We start from the raw sequence: 22,383 nt of genomic DNA, 5'->3' as shown, positions 1-22,383 counted from the left end.
GTGGGTTCTCTCTATGATCCCGAGCTGTATCGGTCGTGGGCTCGGAAACACTTCCAGGTTGGTATTTCTCTTTATGTTCTTGATTGGCTTTTCCCAATTATTATCTTGATTCTTTATTTCTTGTGTTTCAGGATGGTGGTGGCGTGAATCGTATGGTCGTCTCGTACGAGCGTCGCATTGCCGAGCTGGAGAAGCAACTTGCTGATTCTCGTACCTCTGAACCATCGAGGAGATCGGCTGAGGAGCTTCGTCAGGATCTCGATAAAGAGCGAGGGGTTTCTGCTGTTCTTACGAAGCAAACTGCCGGTTTCAGGAAGCAAGTGGCCGATCTCAAGGCTTCTCTTAACGCTTCCCACTCTCGTCTTGAGCAGTTGCAGCTGCTGCAAGCAGAGCGGCATGGCATCGATGTCGAGGTTGCCGACTACAAGTCTCGTATTGAGAGGATGAGGAGGCATATTATTGACAACAGAGCGGTGCAGGAGTCTCTTCTGACTTTGAGCCAGGTGAGCGGCACCTATGATTGTCTTCAGGAGCTGGTGAAGAGTGGTACGGTCATTCCGTCGAAGACTTTGCTCGGCTTGGAGGCTGACGTGAAGATGTGGGAGAACAAGGTTCTTGGTTTCGATATTGCCGATGTTTTGGACAGCGACCTCGAGGCTCTTCCAGAGACCGCGATCGTTCCTACGAACCTTCAGGCGGTGGAGGTTCCCGTGGTTGTAGGAGAGGAGGTCGTCATGGCAGGGGCACCTGCGGGCTCGGGCGCTCAGGTTGCTGCCGAGCAGTGACTTGCTTTTGTCTTGTTTTATTAGAACCTATTCCCGTTTTGTAGCGGATGTTGGGCCGTTTAGGCGATGTATTTTCTTTTTGGGACCTTGCATTATCGTTGGATTGACCGGATATTGAGCCGTTTAGGCGTTGTACTTTTCCTTTTTGGAACTTTGCTATGTTTTATCCTCTCGTTTTTTGACATGCGTTGATCGTTTGATGGATGTGGTCTTCGAGGGTCACTGTATTGGCCACTTCACCTTGAAAATTGTATCTTTTGTTCTATAAATTGCTCCTCAAATGCTCGTTTCTTGCCATTCCGCTTTTCCAACCATTTCTCTCTTTTTTTTTTTTTTTTTTTAGAAGAAAAAGAAAATCACTCTTTCATTTTTGAGCGGTTTGAGGTTGGCATTATGCCTGTAACCACGAGAGCGGCCTGGCTAAGGAGAGCGCGAGAGCGGCTTGCTGCGAGATCGGATGATGTAATTCGTTCCGAGCTCGAGTTTTATCGTGCTTGGATCCAGAGGTTGAGAGCCTACACTCTGGCTTTGCGCCGTAAGTTCGAGCTATGCTTCCAGTTTGATCGTGTGGATGGGACTGTTGCGTATCTCGAAACTATGATCGAAGAGGGGTTCTTCGTTCCGAAATGGAGATGGGATCGTTTGCTGGAGGAGCGTTCTCGTCGTGAAGCGGCAATGATTGCAGTGGAGATTCCCGATCTCGAAGAGGGTGATCTTGAACCTCTTAACACTAGACCTTTCGAAAGTAATGCGGAGATCGATGCTTGCCGAACTCGGATCGACGTATTGCGTCGTTACATTATTCAGCTAGAGTGCACAGACCATATCTTTGTTGAGGGCAACCGTGCTGAAGGAATCTGCACGTACCTTGAGAGCATGGCTGCTAGAGGTGTGGACGTTCCACTGGACACGTTGGAAGGTTTGCGTACCGATTGCCGAACTTTTCGGGAGACGGTCGATGAGCTCGAGTTCGATGTGCCCTCTAATGCTGATCTGGGGATAGTTGATTGATCGTCTGTGCGCGATGCTTATGCCGAGCGTGGCTTTATGTTGCTTGTTTTATTTTGAATCTATGCCGAGCGTGGCCTTTTGTTAATCGTTATTTTGAACTTGTTCGCTCTTTGGTTATGGAATAAAATTGCGCTTTTCCTATCTTTGGTATCGAGTTGTACTTTACGGTGCAAGACGTCTCTTGGCTTATCCTATTACGTGTGTCGAATACCAAATGTTTAGGGTGGTAATCGAGATGAGCTCGTCATACCTTTTAGGTGCGGCCCTGGTGTCCGGCTTACCCTGTGTTTGCCACGAGGTCGGCAAGAAAGTGCGAGTGAGAACCCGGCTTATACAAACTTAACCGCCTGCTAGCTGAATGCGATCTGGGTCGGCTTATTTTGTGCGGATTATTTCGCCGCTGCATCCATGAGGAACGCGTTTTAAATCGTTCCCTTGGCCAGAGGGTCGATGTAAGAGCTGGACATCTCGCTGAGACGGACTCGTTCGAGAGAGCTCGTTTTTGTTTTAATGTTTTCAAACTTTTGTTTTTATTTTTATTATTATTATTATTATTATTATTTTTTTTTTTCTTTTTTTTTTTTTGGTATAGCTGTGCCTTCTGACGGGCTGCCTACGTACCCTTAGAAAGGGATCAAGCCATTCGTAGTTCGTATTACAGAAGTTGTGCTTGGTAGTACGAGCGGTTTTTTTTTTTTTTTTTTTTGACGATGCTTCCTCTTCTAGTGGTAATAACGTTTCAGGTTTCCGGAATTCCATGAACGGGGGATGGGGGTGCCATCCAAGGTGAGGAGCTCGTAGACGCCGGGAGTGACAACCTTGGAGATCAGGTATGGGCCTTCCCAGTGGGCGCCCATTTTACCGGCATTTAGCTCGGCAGTGTTTTCAAAGACTTTCCTGAGGACGAGATCACCTTCATCGAAGTGGCGAGGCCTGACTTTCTTGTTATAGAACTTCGCCGCTTGTTGCTGATAGTTCTGGATTCGGGTGAGTGCTCTGCCGCGCTCCTCTTCGAGAGTATCTAGAGTATCGAGCATCATTTCTGTGTTCAGAACAAGGTTATGGACGAGCATAGAGCGTCGCAGGGTTGGCACGCTAATTTCCTCTGGTGCAAGTGCCTCCATTCCGTACGCAAGGGAGAACGGGGTCCGTCCTGTAGATCGGCGGGGGGAGGTACGGTGCGACCATAAGACACCATCGAGCTCGTCAGCCCAGAGACCTTTCTTATCCTCAAGTCGTTTTTTGAGTCCGTCAATGATTGGCTTGTTGGTCGCCTCGGCTTGTCCATTTCCCTGCGGGTAGCGAGGAGTAGACTTGCTCAGGCGAATTCTCCATTTCGCGCAAAAGCCTTCGAATTGTAGTGAGGTAAACTGCGTGCCGTTGTCAGTGACGATCTCGTACGGGAGTCCGTGTCGACATATAATGTTTTTCCATACGAACTTTTGGACTTGCTCAGTTTCGATTTTGGCAAAGGCTTCTGCTTCGACCCACTTAGTGAAATAATCCGTCATAATCAGGATGTATTTCTTCTGACGAGAAACGGGGAGTGGTCCAACGATATCCATTGCCCACCACATGAAAGGGCATGGCGGCGTTGTTGTCCTTAGGAGCTCGGTCGGCGCGTGGATGATGGGAGCGTGGCGCTGACATTTTTCGCACTTTGCGACAAATTTCTCGCAATCATCGTTCATGGTAGGCCAATAATGACCATTGTTGCGTATGCGCATTGCGAGCGCGCGAGCCCCAGAATGATTGCCACCGGAACCCTCGTGGACTTCTGTCATTACGTCATCGACTTCTTTGGGACCGACGCAGGTCAAGAGTGCGCCAGATGCAGTCCAGCGAAAAACGTTACCATCCAAGAGAGTGTAATGTGCGCAGCGGGCCCGAAGGCGCCGAGCTTCCCATTTGTCGGACGGAGCAATGCCATCGGTGATGTAGGAACGGATATCTGCTTGCCAGTCATATGATCGTTCTTTTGGTTCGGAACTGGTCTGCCCTTGATTGACGGACTCGTGCTCGGCAGATACTTGTCCTGTTTCTCGTTCGGCAGAAATTCGTTCGGTGGATCCTTGTTCGGCGGATTCCGATTCTTCAGCTATTTGTTCGTTGGATATCAGCTCGGTGGATTCTTGTTCGGCGGACTCTGATTCTTCGGCTATTTGTTCGTTGGATATCAGCTCGGTGGATTCTTGTTCGGTCGTGCTTCTAACAGAAGTCGATGGCGCACCGGCCGATGGTTCAGAGATACGCAATGTTAGCACGGGAGGACCCTCACCTGTTCTTTGTTTCTTTGAGGATGGCATGTCGATGCTCGCATCCTCCATAACCTTTTTCTTTTTATAATCTTGAGCAATGGGATCGATGTTCGTTGGGAGATTGATGCTCGGCTGATCAATACTCTCGACAGGAATGATTCAACGGAGGTCGGGGTCGGATGTTGAAGCGAGGACGGCCAGGGCGTCAGCTGGAGCATTGTCGCTACGAGAGATTTTCGTCAATTCAAACGACTCAAATGAGCCGGACAGTTCCTGGACAACCTTAAGGTAAGCGTCCATTCGGTCATTCCTGCATTCGTAATCGCCGCTGAACTGGTGAGTTACTAGTTGCGAGTCGCAAAAAACTTGTAACTTCTTAACCCCGATTCCACCTGCCAATCTCATTCCTGCGATCAGGGCTTCATACTCGGCCTCGTTGTTTGAGGCAGTGAAGGCGAGCCGGAATGACTGTTCGAGTACTTCTCCTGTCGGCGAAACGAGATGTATTCCGATCCCAGAGCCGTGTCGGGAGGAAGCACCATCGACGTGTAACGACCATTTCTCTGCCGTTTCTCTGCGCACCATCGAGATGTATTCCGAGATGTATTCTGATCTCCCCTGTCCTCTTTAATGAGTACACCGCTGACCGCCGAGCTGGAGACATCGATGTATAGGTAAAGCGTTTCCCCCTGATCAGGTTTAGCTAGGACTGGAGGAGTAGCGAGATAGTTTTTGAGCTCCTGGAAGGCAGACTCACACTTATCATCCCACTCAAACTTTTTGTTGCTGCGAAGCAGCTGGTAAAACGGTAGACACTTGTCGGTAGATCGTGAGATAAATCGATTGAGGGCGGCGATTCGCCCAGTAAGTCGTTTAACTTCTCGAGTATTTCTTGGAGATGGTAGGTTGGTAAGCGCCGAAATCTGTTTCGGGTTAGCTTCGATACCCCTCTTGGTGACGAGGTATCCTAGGAACTCTCCAGAAGTTACGCCAAACAAGCACTTAGCTGGATTCAGCTTCATGTTATATCGGTTGAGAACTTCAAAGCACTTAGCGAGATGTGAAACGTGGTCGGCAGCGTGAGTTGATTTCACCAGCATATCATCGATGTACACTTCCATTGTTCGGCCGAGCTGGTCGGCAAACATCCGGTTGACAAGGCGTTGGTAGGTCGCACCAGCATTCTTCAGCACCTTCTTCCTTCGAGCCTCTTACAACTGCTCTTCGAGCCCTTCGAGCCTTCCGACGCAGTAAGTGCCTTGATCGGTGATAAAGGCCGTCTTTTCTTGATCGTTTTTATGCATCATTATCTGGTTGTACCCGGAGTACGCGTCCATGAACGATAGAAGCTCGTTCCCCGCGGTCGCTTCGACCAGTTGGTCGATTCTTGGTAGAGGAAAGCTGTCTTTTGGGCATGACTTGTTAAGATCGGTAAAATCGACGCACACCCGCCACTTACCGTTCTATTTCTTCACAACTACTGGGTTACTTAACCAGTCGGGGTACTTGACTTCTCTGATGGACCCAGCCGTGAGTAGTTTTTTGATCTCTTCGTTAACGGCGGCCGTACGCTCTAGCCCGAGTTTTCTTCGCTTTTGCTTGACCGGTTTAAACGTTGGATCCACATTGAGTTCGTGACATGTTATGGTGGGATCGATTCCGGTCATACTGCTCATGCTCTCCATGCAAAGGTTTCGACGTTTTGGGACAGAAACTTTACGAGCTCGTCCTTGATAGTCTGCGGCAGGTCGGCACCGATTCCCACGCAACGAGTCGTGTCGGAAGGGTCGATGTTTACCTGGATGATTAGCTCGGTGTTGGGACGGACGCGACCATCTGGCTGCTCGGCAGGGTCTGAGATTGCGAAGGTGCGGGCACTGCACTGTTGTCGTTCGATGATGAAGCAAGTTCTGGCGATCAACAGGTCTCCTCGTAGCGTAAATATTCCTCTTGAGGTTGGAAACTTTATGCACTGATGGTACGTCGACGCCATAGCTTTCATCTTATGCAACCATGGAGTCCCCAGGATGACGTTGTAGACGATTGGTTTATCGATGATGGCAAAATTGATGCAGTGCATCGTTCTGCCTACGTAGACTGGTAGCATGATCGTACCAACTGTCATAACCGTGTCGCCGTCAAAGCCTGTGAGGGGTTGGACGTCATGATCGGCCGTTCGCAGGTCTACTTCCATCTGAATTAGTACGTCTTTGAAAATGACGTTTACCGAGCTGCCAGTATCAATCAAGATTTTGGTGACTATGCTTTCACCAATGGTCATCTCGACTACGAGGGGGTCGTTGTGCGGCCCAGCTAGGCCTGACGCATCGTCTTCTGTGAATGTGATCGACTCATAGGTTGTAGTCGGCGGTGTACTTTGAGCCATCCAGTCCCGCTTCACTTCTAGTCCCCGCCGATAAGCTTTGATGGAACGCACCGAGTCTCGGCAAGTCGTTAGGCCGCCCATAATCATATTAATTCTTCGGCGCAGAGCTGGAGCATTTGGGTCGTCGACCGGCTCGGGGTTCCTTTTAAGGGTTGGTGCTGGGGGCGGTGGTAGGGGTAGGGCCCTTGTGATGTGCTGTGGCGCGGGAGCTGTGCTGTACTGCCAACTGGGGTTCTCGTCCTCAGGGTTAAAAAATTGATTATCTCTGTGGGCCGTTATTAGTCGTCGCTCGTGTTCGACGTCAATGTGGCCTCCCTTGAATTTATCCAGCAGTATTTGCTGGAGGGTGCGGCATTCTTCAGTGGTATGCCCTGCTCGTTTATGGTAGTTGCAGTACTTCTTTCCACCCTTACCCGATGGGTCCCGGACCCATTTGTTATTCCAGGGTTTTGATGATGACGCCTGGGGGTCCTGATCGCTAACAGCGAACGCTTGAGCTTTCTTTGCTTTTTCCAGCTTATCAGCGTATTCCTTGTCGAAGTGCTGACGAGGCTCATGATGCTCGTCCTGTTCCTTTTCCTTTCCTTTGGCCGACTTTGAGGTTGGCGGTTCTGGCAATGGTCGGTTCGCTCTCGATGCGCTTTCTTCGTCCAGCTCGATGTACCTGTTGGCGCGGTGTAACGCGTCGTCCAGGGATAGGGGCTCGTGGATGATGATGTCTTCCCGAAATCGGGAACCGTGAGTAAGAGCATTACGGAGAGCTGAGATTGCTGTGTCGTCGGCGATCGAGAGTTTCGAGACTATTCTTTTGAATCTCTCCATGAATTCCCGGAGTGACTCGTTGCTTTGTTGAAACATGTTCCAGAGGTCGGCATTCCAGGCACCTCGAAACACGAACGTGGAATGGTGTTGTAGGAAAGCGGTTGTTAGCTCGTGATAGCTTCCGATCGAGTTCGGCGGGAGTCGGGAGAACCATCCTAAGGCCTCGTGGGCCAAGTTTTCAACAAATAGCTGGCAGCAGCCAGCTTCGTACTCCTCCTCGCTGAAATGAGCTCGGCCAATCGCAACACTCATTGAAGTTAAGAACGGTTTTGGATCATCCAATCCATTATACGGGGCGAACTTGAATTTGTTCACATAATGAATGCAAACGCGGGAGATCCGTGCTGTAAATGGCGAGCGCTGGACTTCCTCCAGTACTCGATCGAGATTGGGAGCGGAGCTCGTCGCCCGATGTACTCTCGAGGAGAGCTCGTGGAGCATCGTCTCGAGGCGCCGTATTGTTTCATCCTTGAGGTCTCCCTCAGACTGTCGGGCCGGTAATGTCGGAGTCCGTGGGCTTCGGCTCCGCTGGCCTTGACGGTCCTGGTGTTCGTCAGCTGGTTCCCGCCTGCTACGTCGATCGATGGATCCTACGTCTATAGACGCTGGGCGGCGTCTGTGGCCTTCGTAGCGTTCTTCGACGGACAGCGGCGCAGGGGGCGGTGGATTCGCATGCTGCTCGCCATGGTCGTTCTCGCTCCGGCGCTCGCTCCGTCGTTGCTGGAGCCTGCTTATTTGATTTTGCGATGCTTCTTGTGCCGCCACGATTGCTTCGAGCCGTTCATTTGTTCGCGCTTCCTGACCGTCGAGTCGATCGAGTATGACTTGCATCAGGTCGTCGAGCCCGCTCCTCTGGATGGGCAAAGCATTGGGGAGAGTGGCGCTGGGGTGAGCGGCAGTGCATGTGAGGGCGGCGCTGAGGAGAGCGGTGGCGTCGGTTACCAGCTGGTCGGTGACAGGTCCGGGTCCGGCTGCAGCAGTTGTAAGAGGCTCGAAGGGCGCGTCGGGCGCTGGCGGAGGTGTCGCGCTCGGCAAGGGGCCTTCGGCTGAGATGGTTGAAGAAGGTAGAGGTGGTACGGTTCGTGCTCTCGTTCGCCCCCATCGCTGCTCCGTTAGTTGCGCCGTCGGTTGCTCCGTTGCTTCGTTGAGCTCGTCGCTAGGGTTCGTCATGAATCTTGAAATTTCGAGGAAGTGAGGACCGTCGGTATTGATTCGTCAAAAAGAAGTGTTCTACTCTTGCCCCACGGTGGGCGCCAATTGTTTGTACTGGGGATTGCACAACACTAAGTAAATATCGATTTTAGAGGGAAAGAGTGAAGTTTGCTCTTTATTAACGATAGGAATGCGAGGTCGTCACTAAAACGAGTCAAGATCGTGCTCGTCAGTTCACGAGTGAGTCACGACGAGCTCGGAAGCTAACAGAAAATTATACAGAGAATAACAAGAGTCTTTAGACGCAAAGTATTGCTCTCAGGGTATTGTATGCGAGTCCTCCCTCTTTCTCCAGTAAGTACTGTTTCTTTATATAGTGGACTGTAGACCGAGAGTTTTCTAGGGTTCCCATCGTGAATTCCCGAGATTGCCCTTTACGGATTATTAATGACTTGCATCTGTTTTGGTCGGGCCAGAATCACGGAATTCGTCTTGTTGGGCCGAGTGGCATATTGGGGCGCAGCCCATGTCCAACAGTATTCAAAATTCAAATTCAGTTAAAAAAACCGAAAACATATTTAAGTGGATAGATTTCAAAGTTTATTATTCACAAGTATAACAAAAAAAAGAAAAAAGAAAGTATGTTAAATATATATGAATATGATGCAACTAATTTAGTTTATAAAGGTATCATATTTTTGTTTTTGGAAAAATAAACCAAGACAAATATGCGTGATGTCCACACGACACGTGTAACATAAATGTTGATCAACTTTTACCACAGGTCCACAGTATTATGGAAGTCAAATGTTGTTGACCAATCGGGTTGGTAATGATGAGTTCCTCGGAGAATCTCGTTTTTGTTGGACCTCAATGAACTTAGAGGTGAATGATCCGATAACAAAACGCCAACGTTGCGCCAAACAAATAAGAGATGCGACAGAGCCAGTTTCTAAAACAATACTACTCCCTCCTGTTTTATTTACTTGTCGTTCTAGAGAATTTCACGTAAATTAAAAAATTATGTATAAATTAACAAGTTTAATCTCACAAATAATCTATTATTTTATTTATTATGTTAGTTTAATAGGGTTATATTTAGAACTTTATTGTAAAAGTTACATTGGTAAATGTGAATGACAAGTAATCTAAAACAAAAAAATATTTCATGACAATGACAAGTAATAAAAAACAGAAGGAGTAATAATTAACTAATTGTAGTACTAAAGAAAAAAAATTGTCATCATTATTCCATAATATTTGTTAGCACAAAAATTATTAAAAATCCTAAGAAACTGATTGATAATATCAGACTCTAGTCTCCTCATCTGGCATTAGAACACTGGCACTCAAGAACGGAGGCTGTTTCGGACAATCAAATTTACAATCTTTGTTCTTTAACATATAGACTATCTCAGACATCGAAGGTCTTAATTCTACTGATGATTGAACACACAACAATCCGATTTGAAGAACCTTCAAGGCCTCTTCCTCTGTGACCTTCTCTTTCAACCGAGGATCAATCGAGCGTTCTAATGTGTTTGCTTTAAAATGTTCCCATACCTATTCTCAACCAGTCAAGACGAAACCATTACAGTAGTGTTAAAATGTAAAATTGTGAGCGTGTCTTATATCCGCGACTTAACATGGGAAACAAAGCTTACTTACAGAGTATAAAACCGAGCTAGTTCCTTGCGTGAATGCGTTGTTTTTCTTGCCAGTTGCTATCTCGATTATGAGAACTCCGAATGCGTATACGTCAGCTTTCTCTGTTAATTGGCCTTTGATAAGATATTCAGGTGCCAAATAACCACTACAAGTTCCAAAGAACAACATCAAATTAGAAAACTTTATACTCTAGTTTTCTGAAACGCAATGTTGTTAAAAGAAGAATTGATCAAGAAGTACACACACACTTACAGTGTTCCAGCAATGCCAGTATTGGTTTGGGTTTTGTCAGTACCCATGGAACGTACGAGTCCAAAATCCGCTATTTTGGGACTTAGGTTTCGATCAAGGAGAATATTGCTGGTTTTGATGTCTCTATGGATGATTTTTACTTCAGATCCTCTGTGAAGGTATTCTAGACCTTCTGATATTCCTATAATGATGTTAAACCGTTGCTTCCAGCTCAAGATATGGACCGTATTCTTCACTGCAATTCAAATAACATAAGTTAGCTAACATGATGGATTTGACAAATGGGTTAGTTTATAGAGAAGATGTTACAACTTACTGAAAAGGATTTGATCAAGGCTTCTATTATGAACATATTCATAGACAAGAAGACTTTTGGGACCTTCAATGCTGCAACCAAGTAGTATCACAAGGTTCTTGTGTTGAACTCTGCTGATCAAATTCACTTCGTTAAAGAATTGATCCGCCCATTCACGTGTGTTGAAGAAGAGCTTTTTGACTGCAACGATTCTGCCATCTGGAAGAATCCCTTTGTACACAGAACCAGCCCCTCCTTGGCCTAGTTTCATAGAGTCATGGAAAGACTCTGTCGCCTTCTCAAGCATCTCGTATTTGAAATTTGAACACGATGGAACTTGAGCTAAACAAAAAGAAGATCATGAATCAACGAAACAAGGAACCTCATAGATAGCTATGGTGCTATAAGACATTGTAGACTCCCAATTTTTACCTTTTCTTTTCCTTGAAAACCGTCTGTAACTGATAAAGGCACCAAGAGAAGTAAGAATAGACAACGAAATCGCAGCAATTGCTAATTTCGTAACATCATGATCACTCAAATTTGGAAAAAACGATGACCTTATAAAGTTTCTATGATCTGCACAAGAAAGAGACAAAAGGTTCGATGGGTGAAGAAGAGTCTCTATTACCAAAGTTGTAGATAAAGAAGTGTCCAACAATCATTATGTTCCATACCAAGCTCTGCAGCATGATCAAAGAACTTGTGTGTGGAATACTTCAAGTAACATCCTGTAAAGAAAGCTGTAGCTTCATGTCCGTCACAATCTCTCAAGCTCGATCTAGCATTAACCAAACACTCTCGACACGAATTCTCATCAAGTGTCTGCCAACACTGAGCCAAGGCATACACTGCCACGTCTCTAATCACAGAAGCTGCACCAAACCCTCCATTCTTCACAGCCTTTAAGGTCACATTAACCAAAGCATCATCAAGATATTTCCAAAACGTTCCAAACCCAGACTCTGTTACGTCACATTTGGCTCGATCGAACCTAGGATCAACAAATTCCTCAGAGAAATCTCGATCATCAAACCGTAAGAAGCATTCATCACTGTAGACTCGACCAGCCGAACCGGAGCACTTTCTCTCGAGCTCCACTCTGCTCTCGTGGAAGCAACGGCGACAATGGGAAACAGAGAGATCTTCGCGGCACTGTAGAAAGACATAGATGGGTGGAGATACATCGGTGGAGGAGGAAGAAAGGACCCAAAGCTTGTCGTGGGTAATGAGATCATAGACGGAAGACATAGCTCTGAGGAGATCAACGTGGCCGCGACTAGGGTTTACAAGGTGGTGTTGATGATCTAATAAAGGTTGACAATTGAGGAGAGATTTCGAAGAAGAAGAAGAGCCCACCGTCGGTAATAGTACAAGTAGTGAAACCCATGTGAGGAATTGAGCGATCGACGCACAAATTTGCATCAGGAACCGACCGGCGCGTGATCATGAATCGTGAAGAACTGCTCCCATATGCAACTCTGCAGTTTCTGATAGAGTATAACATCGATGATTCAAATTCTCAGCTTCTTCTTCTTCTTCCCTAGCCACTCCAACCCCGCCGTGTGTCTCTCTCTCTCCACAACGGCGGCGGGTGGGTGGACAAAAAGGTAAAATAGATACTTTTGTCGTGAATCGAGGAAGACGAGTCAATATCTCTGTAATTCAAGTTCATTGTGAGCTTTTTTTTTGACAGATTGAAAAGAAAAAGAAAAACTCTGTTTTGGGAATCCGAGAAAATTGACAGAGATTTTGCATCTCTTTGAGCTTTGCCGTTTTGCTTTACTTAATTTAGACATCTTTTGAACTAACTCTCTTCTCCGAATGTGACTTCTAATTTTGTAATGACACATTCCGATTATTAAGAGAATCCAAATTTTGCATTATCTAAATGATGCAATAGAATGAGAATAAAACTAAAATCTATGCCAAAAACAAAAAAACAAAAAAAAAACTTTGGATTATTGAGACTCTATGCTCTATGTGTTTATGTACTACACACAAGAATTCCAAAAGCAGAACAAAGACATCATCGTCAATTGAGATAGAATCAATGATGTGTCGTCATAATCTCATTGACCAAATCAGAAGAGAAGAAGAAGAAGAAGAAAAGAAAACCAAAAGAAAATTTATCTATATATCACTAGCTATTACTCTCCAGTAGTCTCCTCGGCTCCATTTATGTATTCTATATCCTCTGTCAAGTACTAGTACTGGCTCCTCCAGTACTCCCGCTTCCTTTTCCATCATCTTTATCAGATCCATCATCATACTTTCGGAGTATGTTCTTCAGGTCTCTTCCAGCATTGCTAAGGTAAGGCTCATTGTCTTTCTCTTCAAACTCCTATATATATCCACACACCCATGCATGCATGCTCAGCTCAGGCTTCTTTATTTTTCTCTAATTACGTACGAACTAAATCATTTTTAGCATTAGGGGAGAGAGAGAGAAACAGTAGTTAATTAATTTTACCTTGATTGCACTTGGAACAGAAATACTTTCTTCACTATCGCTGCCAACATCGTCATCCGAGAATCTTGCGTCGTGATCCCAGGGCTCTCCTACAGCAAGACATATGTCCCCGTTAAAGTAGAGAGAAAATTTTGAAGAGAGGAACGAAACAGATTCATTGAAACAGGGTTTTACGTACGTACCTTTCTCAACTGTTTCACCGGTGGATGTGGATGTGGATGTGGATGTTGTTGGCTTTATGACCTTGCCCGTCGTCCTCATGCGCTTATTGCGTTTCTGAATCGTCTCTTCAATTCGGTTACGCTTTTTGTCCATTATCTGCTCTGCTTGTTCAGTCGTCAGCCGCTGAGTACCGGGAGGAGGAACTCGATCAAACCCAAACCTGTCAAATGTACCAAGAAAAGCGAGAATGTCACTCCAAGTACACTACTTAGCTTACTTTTCTTTTATCATCATCCCAAGAAAAGAAAGAAAGAAGAAGCATCGATCATCTTCGTCGTCCATACCAATTATCACACGGAATAAGCACAGAAGAACCATCATCCTCCTCCTGCAAGAAAAAGCGTTTCGCTTTGCCAACAAGATTTCCTTTGTACTTGATGCCTTCTTGATTCTCCAAGATCCACGGATCCTTATTCAGCACCTCCGCATTAGCATCAGAAGATTGGGATTGTTTAACCAGAGACCATTGATGGTCGTTTGCGAGATCCGGAGCACCATTCTTGAATGAACCAGCGAAGTACTTTTTCTTATCGTCGGCCGAGCAAAGACGAACAGCAAATTCCTGATTTGCGACGTTGGCATGGCATGGACTTTTGTTAGATTCGATCTTGGGAAGAAAGAAATATATGACAAATCGATCGTCAAAAGATTACCTTATGCAGAATGGTGACTGCAACTCCACAAACGCGACACTGTTCTTTCCTTTCCGCCATTGGTTTGGCACATTTCAAGCAAACACTCTCGTGCCTGCAGTTGATTAACCCCAGATTGGTGTTGGAACCACATCCGATACACTTGTTCGTCTCCATCATCGGCACAGAAGAATCTCAGAGTTCTCGTTTCTGGATTTCAAGAAACTTCTTCGTCCACTTTCAGAGAACTCGGGAGTCTCTCTTTAACAGCCACTACCGGTTTATATAGGGTTCGTTATCAGTTATTTTTTCTTTTTTTTATATAAAAAACTAATAATTAAAACGGCTAATTTACATATTGGATTAGGATTACTACTGTTGCTATTAACTTGAGACATACGGTAACATGTATTATAAATCACTATTTAATGTGGCTATATAAATTTTAGTCAAAATGATGATATACATTAATTATGGTTTACGTCCGAATAAGTTTCAAAGATTTAAGGGATGGGATATCGAACTAACTAAACTATATAACAGTTTTGAATAATATTTTCTAAACATGAATACAAATATTTTTAAAGAGATTTGTAAAATTTCCTCTAAGATAATTATTCCTCGTCACCGTTACCAAACAACTAACCACTCATTTCCCACAACTATATGCTAAGAAGATCAAATGTTGTGTGTTTCATTCATTAATCATTACACCATGAGCCTCTGAAGAGGAGCCTAGGTTTCGGTTTGTCGCCAACTGGAAACACTGGCCTGAGAGGGTCAGTACCATTCCCGCAACCGAAGCAGCATTCTGAAGCGCACACCTCGTCACTTTTGTGGGATCAATAGTCCAGCTTCCAACAGATTCTCTCATTCTCATATGTATCATTCATCCCGTTGCACCCGCAACCGGAGCTCCCATTCGCTAAAGTCATGTTTCCCGCATCGCCGACAGGGAGTCCGTTTCAGTTGCTGCTCGACTTTACTGACAGCAACACCACCATAGTTTAGCCACTCTCTTAGCAAGCTTCTCTGAGTCATACACACAATCCTTCTTGAATACTTTTTTCTTAAGCTTGTAATTCTTCCTTGGTAAGAATCTTTGGCTAACTGTGACCTTGGTAATACCCAATTGATTAGTATTTTGTTTTGACCAGCAAGCCTATGTCACTAGCTTGGTACTCAGCTCCTGGAAAACAACATACAAAAAAGATAGTCAGTTCAGACCAGAAGAAAGAGAAGATAAGAAAACTCAACCGAATCAAATTCCACATAGCGATATCCTGAAGCATAATAGCCTTCCTTTTTTCTCCAAATCCTGGAGCTTTAAACGGCGCCAACATTGAGGAAATCACAGAGATTTTCCACAACAAGGGTTGGTAAGGCCTCACCTGTAACATCCTCTGCAATAATCAATAATGGAGCTCGAAGCTGAGTGGCCTTCTCAAAAATGGGGATGATGTCTTTTGATAAGCACCCTAGCATTTTCAATCTCATCTAGTAATCACTCATGGTTTTTACAAAACGAGGGGAGATATGTAACTTCTGTCATTCTGTAGGTCAACGAAAGATATCAAAGTTAGCCATTGGGTCAAATTAGAATGGAGCAGTAAATTAAACACAGACCTCCATTATCGCTTCTACTCGACCATGGTCTCAAAAGAGGATATGATGATTCAATGGACAAACTACCATCACATCCAACTTTATCAACAATCATTGTTCCTTTAAGCTCTTCATTTCCAGCAGAGATGGAAGCTACCAAATTAATCCACCACAACGTTTTCTCCCTTAAGATAACAAATGAAGACACCAAGATACGGCAAAAGAGAGCAAAAATTTGTACAGACACATTGAGAGGTAGAGGTTGAAAGTGAAGAGATATTGGTAATACCCCTAGGACCAAGAGTGAGACCAACAGCATCAGCAAGCTTATCAATACCAGCTTGAATTGCAGCTCAGTAGACTTGACCAGCCGAACCGGAGCATTTTCTCTCAGCGGAGGAGGAAGAAAGGACCCAAAGCTTGTCGTGGGTAATGAGATCATAGACGGAAGGCATAGCTCTGAGGAGATCAACGTGGCGGCGACTAGGGTTTACAAGGTGGTGTTGATGATCTAATAAAGGTTGACAATTCAGGAGAGATTTCGAAGAAGAAGAAGAGCCCACCGTCGGTAATAGGACAAGTAGTGAAACCCATGCGAGGAATTGAAACCCTGGGCGCGCGCACGTGCATGGAACTTGCAACCACTGAGCTATTGTGTTTTTAGTACACTTACTATTTTAATTATATTTAATTTTTAACAACCTTCATTAAAACTAATATTGTCTTTATACCATTGAGAGGTTTTTGAGAAATTGTTTTGATGGATAGAGATATGAGATTTTGGTAAAGCCTATTTTTTCAGGTTGTACAAAAAAAAACATTATCAATTCAGCCAATGATATGTGTCAGCAGATAAGTGCATGGTATGTTACTAAAATAAACCAGAAATAAACCGGAACAATGTATCTATTTGCATTTCAAGTAAGAAGAGTAAAGTAGTTCACCGACAAGATTAATAGTATAAGCAAATTTGTAATTTCTTTGTATAGTTTGCAATGAGATTACTAACTCATCTCATCACTTGTAAATTGTAACCAAAATACAATGCATGAGATTACTAAGGTAAGTGAATCAAAATATTGCGAGAGTGGTTTTTAGGAAAACCTAATCAGAAATATTGCAAATTCTCTTGGTTCATTACAAAACGAATCGATTTCTCTATTTCATATGTGTATACCATTTTTCATCATCCATTTTCTGTACAATCTTTCTTATTCTTCAAATACCGTAATCCCCATTCCCCATTCCTTTTTTTTCCTAAAATACACATTTTGAAGTTTATCAAATGCAATTTTAAAAATAAAAAGAGATAATAAGCAAAATTAAAATTAATAAGAAAAAAAAAAAAAAAAAAACAAAATATGAATATCTAAAAAAAACTAAGTTGTTGGGATTAAACCAATACAAGAAAACAAAGCAACCAATAAACAGAGTTCTTCAATCACTATACATAGACTCTTGGAGATATTGAAACCTATCGAACAAATGAGAACAAAAATAATCAGAACATTTACATGAATCAAGTAACATATTTTTAAGGATGTTTTTCATATCTTTTATAGAGTTGCTTACTTGCTTAGGACTTACTCTAACATATTTCAATTTCATGACAATGATTTTATTAACACTCGGTTTTGAAAAATCTTCTCTGGTAGTCAAATTTCATTGTTAGTGGTAATCAAAATTCGCCCAATTTTTTGGGCTGGTGATATCGATTCAGACAATTGTTCTAGTCAAACTTTATTACTATCGCATATAAATAAATTAATTAATTATTTTTATATTTGATAAAACAAAAGTTTGACTAAAACTATGTATTAGTCTATATATTACTGTCACATATAAGCATGCTAACAATACGCTGGAAATAAATGATAATCATACACGATAATAATATGAGTCTTGAAAATAACCAAAAAAAAAAGTATATATATTTGGCCACCGTTACTTAAGATTGTAACCAATTTTGTTTGCACCTGAAAAAATACAATATATTTTTATAATAAAAAAGTCAGTAAGTGAGATGAGGCATTATTTTAATTTTACTTTTTTTTTGTTTTTCTCAAAATGTTAGTCATAAGTCATAACGAAAACCAACCGAGGGAGAAGAACATTTTATTTTCGCTCTTAAACTGCCTATGTGTAGATTGATTAGCTGTATTTGAGCAAGTTTAGTTTTAGATAGTAAGAGACAAATCATTAATCAGATTATTGACTTATCATGAAACTGAAAACATAAAACAATGGAGCTTTTCTTCATAAATCTCAAGTACGGAGCAAAGATGACTATGATTTTAATGTTAAAATCTTATATGATGACTATGATGAGTTGATTTTGTTTATTTTAAGTATTACCGTTTATGCTTGATAACTTAGATTCCTTGTGCATAAATTTGCAGTGAAATTTTTAAACATTACAAGACATTATGAAATCTGTGGGGAAAAAACTTTTGAAAGTAAGATTTGTTCTATATGAAATTGCAGTGATATTGAATCAACTTTTTGAAAAGTAAGAAAATGTGAAACATATTGATGGTTTTTCCTTTTCCTCTTGGTAATGTTTATCATTTATCACCAATGTTTTTTTGGCACGATCATCCAATGTTTATACATGTGGAGAAACATCGCAAATTCGCAATAATTAATTTTACTTTTCTTATATTCTTCAAATAACAAGGGTTTTCTTTCAATAATCATGTTCTCAGAGCTGTTAGGTGTGATGGCTATCATCAATCATATTGGATTTTGTAGGTAGCTATCAAATCGATACAAAAAACAAGCAAGATTCTAAATTAAAGCTAAGAAAACAAATGTTGTCAATGTCCTATCGCAGTCGGCTAAAAGATGTTATGAAATATTAAAGGAACCTTTTCCACAACTTTTGAAGATTTTACTATGTCTTGATTTGTCCAAAAGAAGTTTTCGCAATATCACGCAATGGTCAACTTAACAAACAAAATCAATTAACAAAATGAAATGATGAAAACAATATTCCCTTTTGTTGCCTAATAAAAACCTTGTAAATCGGCAAAAATATTATTTATATGACATAGATTAAGTTGTCCGAGTATTATAATATACTTTTAACTTAATAACCAAACTGATATCTATTATCAGTACTAAAATATACTATATCAATACATACCGACATTGCATTATTTATACTAATTTCAAACCAAATATAATATCCTGTTGTTGCCTTTAAGCCATCTTGCAATTGGCTAAAAAATATTAAAACTGGGACAAAAGGATCCACCCGAAAATACTTTGTCCATATTTTTCTCTATAGATTTTGTCCAAAAGCAAAAGAGATTTCACAAAATCACTCAATGGTCCACTAAACAGAGCGCCTTTATTGCATACAAATAAAATTCAATTTAATAAAGGAAACTCAACTGAAAACGATGTCAACAATAGATTTTAAAAAAATGTCTCTTTTGTCGCCAAAAAAAAAAATTAAGATAACCTCGTAATAATTTAACCTAAAAAAAAAATATCACAAGTGGTCGACTACGTTTACTTATTAATGAATAGTATTGATGAATCACTAACTAAAGAAGTAATGCTATATGATTATCCACACAAAAAGATACAGTATAATAATATAACACAATGTTAATCATTAAACTTCTTTAGTAGTATAGATTAGAATCAATAAAGGTCGATTAATTTCGCAATATCCACTGGTTTAGAGAACATTGATTGAGTAAGGCAACAACAACTAAAAAAAAAAAAAAAGGCAACAACAACTAGGAGTATAGTAGACAACGAACAAAAAAAAAAAAAAGATGAAGTCAAAAAATTACTAAAAGAAGAAGGAAAGTTCCACGTAAGGAGGGAGTTGTCGCTGTCGGATTGAAAGAAACAGACCAAACAAAGATCTTTGAAATCTTAAAAAAAGATTCCGTGCCCAAAGATATTGACCTTTGAAGACACAAACCATTCCCTTTGGTTTTTTTTTTTTTCTGACACTTCCCAAACACATAACATCAAAACACTTGACCCAAATTTTCTTTTGTAAGATTTTGTTTCCTCTTCAAAGATCTTACCCGCAAGATCCGATCTTCCGAATCTCTTCTTCTCTATAGTACTTACTTATAGTAAACCCCACCATCCCATCATCTCTTTCATATTTATGTCCACCTAACCTTAACCTTTTTTCTTTCTTCCTTTTTATCACATTGATTTCTTTAGTTTCCTTTGTCTTCAATCCAAATCCATTCCTTTCTTTCTTTCTTTTCTCCTCCCAACCTATTTACTTCTTCTCTTTCTTTTTCTTCTTTTGAGTTTGACAATGGCGGTCGGTGATGTTATGAGGATGGAGATTCCCGCTGGTGGAGATTTAACCGTTACTCCCCCGGAGTTACATGTTCTCGCTGTTGATGATAGTATTGTGGATCGTAAAGTCATCGAGAGGTTGCTTCGAATCTCTTCTTGTAAAGGTATAATCTCTCTCTAGCTCACTCAGCTCTGTTTTTATGGTTAGTTATAAAAGCGTTAAACTCTCCTCTGTTTTTTTACTTATGTCTTCTTGTTTTTGTTATTGCAGTGACGACTGTAGAGAGTGGAACCAGAGCTTTGCAGTATCTTGGCTTAGATGGAGACAAAGGAGCTTCTAATCTCAAGGTTCTTAATAAAAGTTCTTCCCTTGTATTCTTAATATCTACGTTATTGAGGAATCCTAAGGATAGAGAAAGAGATACTCTATGATCATACGGATTTCAATTTAAATCAGCCTTTTTAGTTATTGTTTTGGTAATAAGATCTGATTTTGTCAAAGTGTGGTTTTATTAACAATTCTGTGATTCGTTTTATAACAGGATTTGAAGGTGAATTTGATAGTGACAGATTACTCAATGCCAGGACTAACAGGCTATGATCTCCTCAAGAAGATTAAGGTATTAATAACAATAATCGTCTTTTTGATATATCAATCTGTTTAAACACTTGAATAAAAAGCTTCTTTGATGCTCATGCAAAACTCCTTTTTTGATATTTGTAGGAATCTTCAGCATTCAGAGAAGTACCAGTAGTGATTATGTCATCTGAGAACATCTTACCTCGTATAGAAGAGTAAGTGATCGTCTAATGTATAATTATCATACAAATCAGATCATATTTTAAACTATTCAGTCTAATAATCTACTTCTTCTTTACAGATGTCTCAAGGAAGGAGCAGAGGAATTCCTGTTAAAACCGGTGAAACTAGCAGATGTAAAGCGAATAAAACAACTAATAATGAGAAACGAAGCTGAGGAATGCAAAACCTTAAGAAGCCTTTCTAGCAAGAGGAAGCTTGTTGAAGAAAACATTGATACATCGTCATCATCATCAAGTCATGATGATTCTTCTGTCAAGGATATTCAATCTTCAAAACGGATGAAATCAGAATCTGAAAACCTTTCTTGTCTTCTTTGAATATAAATATAGAGCCAACCCTTAGCTAACATCTTCTGTAAATATTCCTCATCTAAGTTTTTTTGCTCATTCGTTTTTTGTTTTGGGGTTAATACAAAAGACAATGTTTGAGAGAGTCATCTTACAACTCATGCTTTTGTTTCTTAAACAAAACTAAGAAAAAGAAAAAACGAATCATATAAACTAAATTAACAACAACAAACGTTAGACAATTTGGTAACCGAATCCTTCCATCTCTTCATTGATCTTCGCAAGGTAGCTCGAAACCACACAATGGACAAAAGTGACTAGTCCCAAACCATTCTACAATACACTTATCGTCAAACTCATGTCCACATGGTAACGTCACAACTTTTGCTCCATCCTTCAACTCTTCCAAACAAATTGTGCACTTATCACCTATAGAGCTAGTCTTGTAGTATATTTTTTTGGTAAGAGACCTCATAGCGAGCTCCGTTGCGGGTCTAAAGCGTATACAAGTAACAGTGTCGTCAAAGGAAAGATGATCACGAAAGGTCAATTTGAGAAACAGAGCACAATCTGTGGTATGATCACCTGAGGAAGTCACTTCAATGATACGATCGTTGGCAAATTCGGTCAGTGTAAACAAACTGGGTTCGACAGGGAAACCTGCTTCCATCAAAAGATCGTTAAGGTCTTCTCTACTACTAAGTCCTTCATCTTCCATGACGTAGTCCGCGAGCCACGTAATCGAGAACGTTCGTACAGTTTCATCCAACGTGACCATGGTTGCATATGCTTTGATTGTGCCTGCATCCGAGACCGCAGGGTTACGGTCGATTTCATGGCTGAAAGATAATCCACCTACCATAACGAATAATGTGATCTGGTTTCTATGCTTTTCTTTTTATGTATAGAGGTGCACGATTTCAAAGCAAATATTGCTAGAACTTAGAAACATATAAAGAACAACTTTTCTTTAGATTTATAAATTCTGGCTTTGAATGGTTGTACAGTATGGTGTAGATGGGACTATGCATACCAGTATTTTGGTATGCATTATATTAGACTGTAGTATGGAGCAAACTAGTATGGAGTTTATAATGTTATGGAGCACTTGAGGAGCGGAATAAAAAATGCAGACCAACAGTGAATTTACAATGGTATGAAGTTGTATACTGTAATGGGTACTAGTATGGAGATTTTTAGTATGCATTGTTGCATACTGGTACGCAATGGTGAATGGTAAATTAAGTGCGGACCAGTCCAATTTTAGTCCGGTCTAGAGCATACTATGCAACCATTCAAAGCCTCTGTCTTATGAAACAAACTGAAAGTGTGATAAGTATTGATCTGAATCACTTAAGAACAATGGAATAAAGATTTCTTTAAACTCTCTTTTGATTAATAGAAAATCTGTTTACAAGTTTGTTCTAAACAATT

General features: G+C 41.7%; 4 protein-coding genes across 5 annotated transcripts; 1 reads left to right on the top strand and 3 right to left on the bottom strand.

Moving 5' to 3' along the window:
- Window positions 1-5,726: 5,726 nt before the first annotated feature.
- On the bottom strand, window positions 5,727-8,067 carry LOC109133385 (uncharacterized). Its single transcript, XM_087507204.1, has one exon. The coding sequence runs from the start codon at window positions 7,701-7,703 to the stop codon at window positions 5,727-5,729; it is 1,977 nt and encodes a 658-aa protein (XP_087363330.1). The 5' UTR covers window positions 7,704-8,067.
- Window positions 8,068-9,638: 1,571 nt separating this feature from the next.
- Window positions 9,639-12,780, bottom strand: LOC104776021 (cysteine-rich receptor-like protein kinase 1). 2 transcript variants are annotated; one of them, XM_087508647.1, is made up of 6 exons: window positions 11,307-12,780; window positions 11,062-11,208; window positions 10,651-10,971; window positions 10,335-10,569; window positions 10,083-10,227; window positions 9,639-9,977 (listed from the first exon to the last, which is right to left on the bottom strand). In XM_087508647.1, the coding sequence occupies exons 1-6, from the start codon at window positions 12,052-12,054 to the stop codon at window positions 9,723-9,725; spliced, it is 1,851 nt and encodes a 616-aa protein (XP_087364773.1). In that variant the 5' UTR covers window positions 12,055-12,780; the 3' UTR covers window positions 9,639-9,722. The 2 variants fall into 2 exon arrangements, with proteins under 2 accessions (XP_087364773.1, XP_087364772.1); XM_087508646.1 differs by having other exon boundaries at window positions 11,289-12,204.
- Window positions 12,781-19,511: 6,731 nt separating this feature from the next.
- LOC104776020 (two-component response regulator ARR7) lies at window positions 19,512-21,098 on the top strand. Its single transcript, XM_010500010.3, has 5 exons — window positions 19,512-20,003; window positions 20,111-20,187; window positions 20,382-20,459; window positions 20,564-20,634; window positions 20,721-21,098. Exons 1-5 carry the CDS (start codon window positions 19,856-19,858, stop codon window positions 20,977-20,979), a joined length of 633 nt encoding a protein of 210 aa, XP_010498312.1. The 5' UTR covers window positions 19,512-19,855; the 3' UTR covers window positions 20,980-21,098.
- A 103-nt stretch (window positions 21,099-21,201) lies between these two features.
- Window positions 21,202-21,811, bottom strand: LOC104778782 (uncharacterized). Its single transcript, XM_010503219.2, has one exon. It carries the CDS (start codon window positions 21,809-21,811, stop codon window positions 21,218-21,220), a length of 594 nt encoding a protein of 197 aa, XP_010501521.1. The 3' UTR covers window positions 21,202-21,217.
- Window positions 21,812-22,383: the final 572 nt, after the last annotated feature.

Source organism: Camelina sativa, chromosome 3 (genome assembly GCF_030686135.1).
Source record: "Camelina sativa cultivar CO46 ecotype springtype chromosome 3, ASM3068613v1".
Lineage (NCBI taxonomy): Eukaryota > Viridiplantae > Streptophyta > Magnoliopsida > Brassicales > Brassicaceae > Camelina > Camelina sativa.
This window is presented reverse-complemented; position numbering and strand designations above follow the sequence as displayed.